The sequence below is a fragment of the Ictidomys tridecemlineatus genome, chromosome 5, assembly GCF_052094955.1.
Source record: "Ictidomys tridecemlineatus isolate mIctTri1 chromosome 5, mIctTri1.hap1, whole genome shotgun sequence".
Taxonomy (NCBI): Eukaryota; Metazoa; Chordata; class Mammalia; order Rodentia; family Sciuridae; genus Ictidomys; species Ictidomys tridecemlineatus.
Window position 1 is genome coordinate 48,558,966 of NC_135481.1, and position 2,574 is coordinate 48,561,539.

At 35.2% G+C, this 2,574-nt stretch overlaps 1 protein-coding gene across 1 annotated transcript; it reads left to right on the plus strand.

Annotated features, from left to right (window-relative positions):
* The first annotated feature begins 1,602 nt into the window (after nucleotides 1-1,602).
* Nucleotides 1,603-2,574, plus strand: LOC101971861 (olfactory receptor 4K5). The gene has a single exon (XM_005337982.2). It carries the CDS (start codon nucleotides 1,603-1,605, stop codon nucleotides 2,572-2,574), a length of 972 nt encoding a protein of 323 aa, XP_005338039.2.

Sequence of the window (2,574 nt, forward strand, 5' to 3'; positions counted from 1 at the left end):
TAGTAAATATTTTTTAGATAGAGTTGATCATTTTATATAATGATCATTTTATACATTCCTCTACTTTAGAAGTGGGGGAACAAAATGAGTTCCATATGGAACAAAATGGCAAAATAATTAGCATTCTATTTCAAAATCCATCCCCTCAATTACTACTTTTATATAATATTATAAACACAGGTTCATTTTCACTAATATATTTATGCATATAGGGATTATTTACTTTTTTTGCTCAGTTCTAGAGATCACAATTATGTGTATTTAAAATTTGGGCTTAGTGAAATCCTTCCCTCAATATTCTACATTAAAAGTACATTAAATAGTTCTTTACTTGAAATCCTACAATTGCATATATGTCATAAGGGGCCAGAGCAGGATTCTAGAGACACAGCAGCAATTTTGGCTTCTTATATAAAATAAACAGACAGTGGAAGATACTTGTGTTCTTACACAGGGCTAGAATTACATCACACTTAGGTTCCATACGATGACTGTTGTCAAGAATGTATTTCAGAGCTAGCACAGTTTACTAAAATAGAGCTTGTTGAAAGTTGTTCTAGCACCTGAACTAGATTTATATAGTAGGAGTGTATCTTTACAGAGGACTAAAACAAGAGATACAAATCTGAACTAGTCATTAGTACTATTCTGACATCAAACATAAGTTTTTGAGGAATACAGTAGGTTTATAATCTAATTGTTTTACTTCTCAAAGCTAAAAATTAACCCTAAAAACAATACTATTCCTTTGATCATTATAAGAATGTCTTAAGAAGTTCATGAAGAAAACTTAAGCGTGGGGAACACAAGTGCACTTTATTTTTATAGGCAAAGAAAATGGAATATTTAGAAAATCAAGTTAAAGTGACTTTTAACTAATTAAAGTAAGCCATGATATGAACTTATGGAATTATTTGAATGATTAATTGACAAACTGTTGGAACTAAAAACCTGAATAATATGTCTACAATAGCATCTCTTTAGTAGAAATTGTCTAAATTGGATATATTCCTGCAACAGCAGTAAGATTAATTTTTGTTGTTATGGGATATTAAAAAGAATTAAAAAGATCCATTAAAATATGTGTATCTCTTGGAGAGTTAAAGAGAATCTTGCATTTAAAGACTTATTAAAATGAATGCTGGAAAATGATCATAAGGCCAACAGATCTGAATTGTCTTTGCCATTCTCCCAGGCCTATGGAGATGGGTTTTAAGTTACTGCTCTAGTCATGTTATCACAGATCAGCTCATGAATGAGCTTCTTTACTACTATGTAACACATAGAGACCATTCAGAAACTCTAGGGTTTCTGCCAAGACTGAACACATTACTAAGCATTATTTAGACATTCTCATAAGCTCCTTTCTACTCTCTCTCTCTCTCTCTCTCTCTCTCTCTCTCTATATATATATATATATATATATATATATATATATATATATATATACATGATCTTTTCAAAATGTTTGTATTTAGCAATTACATATTATATATAAGGTCTCGGACTTCTTCACAATAAATATTCTTAGTTCATAGTACTAACCCCTCTTTCTTTCCCCTCCTTTAGGGTCGTTTCAGAGCAGGTCTGCCACCTGGACCCATGGACAAGGCCAATTCTTCAGGAGTCTCTGAATTTGTATTGCTGGGACTTTCTAGTTCTCAAGAACTCCAGCTTTTCTTTTTTGCTTTCTTTTCTGTGTTGTATGTAGTCATTGTGTTAGGAAACCTCCTCATTATCATCACAGTAACTTCTGATACCAGCCTGCACTCCCCCATGTACTTTCTCCTGGGAAACCTTTCCTTCGTTGACATCTGTCAGGCTTCTTTTGCTACACCTAAGATGATTGCAGATTTTCTGAGTGAACACAAGACCATCTCCTTCAATGGCTGCATAGCCCAAATTTTCTTCATTCACCTTTTTACTGGAGGGGAGATGGTACTGCTGGTCTCCATGGCTTATGACAGATATGTGGCCATATGTAAACCTCTACACTACCTGGTCATCATGAGCTGGAGGACATGCATGGTCTTAGTGGTAATCTCCTGGACTGTGGGCTTGGTGCACACATTAAGTCAGTTATCATTTACAGTGAACCTGCCTTTTTGTGGGCCCAATGTGGTGGACAGCTTTTTTTGTGACCTTCCCCGAGTAACCAAGCTTGCCTGCCTGGACTCTTACATCATTGAAATTCTCATTGTGGTCAATAGTGGAATTCTTTCCCTAAGCACTTTTTCTGTCCTAGTCAGCTCTTATGTCATCATTCTTGTCACTGTCTGGTTCAAGTCCTCAGGTGCAATGGCCAAGGCATTTTCCACTCTAGCTGCCCATATCACAGTTGTAATATTATTCTTTGGGCCTTGCATCTTCATCTATGTGTGGCCCTTTACCACCTACCCTGTGGATAAAGTTCTTGCCATATTTTATACTATTTTTACTCCCATCCTAAACCCAATTATATACACATTAAGAAATAGAGATATGAAGTCTGCCATGAGGAAAATTGTGGCTCATTACCTGAGGTCCAAAAAAGTTTCTGAAATTCCACTAGTGGTGAGGAATTCCCTTTATTAA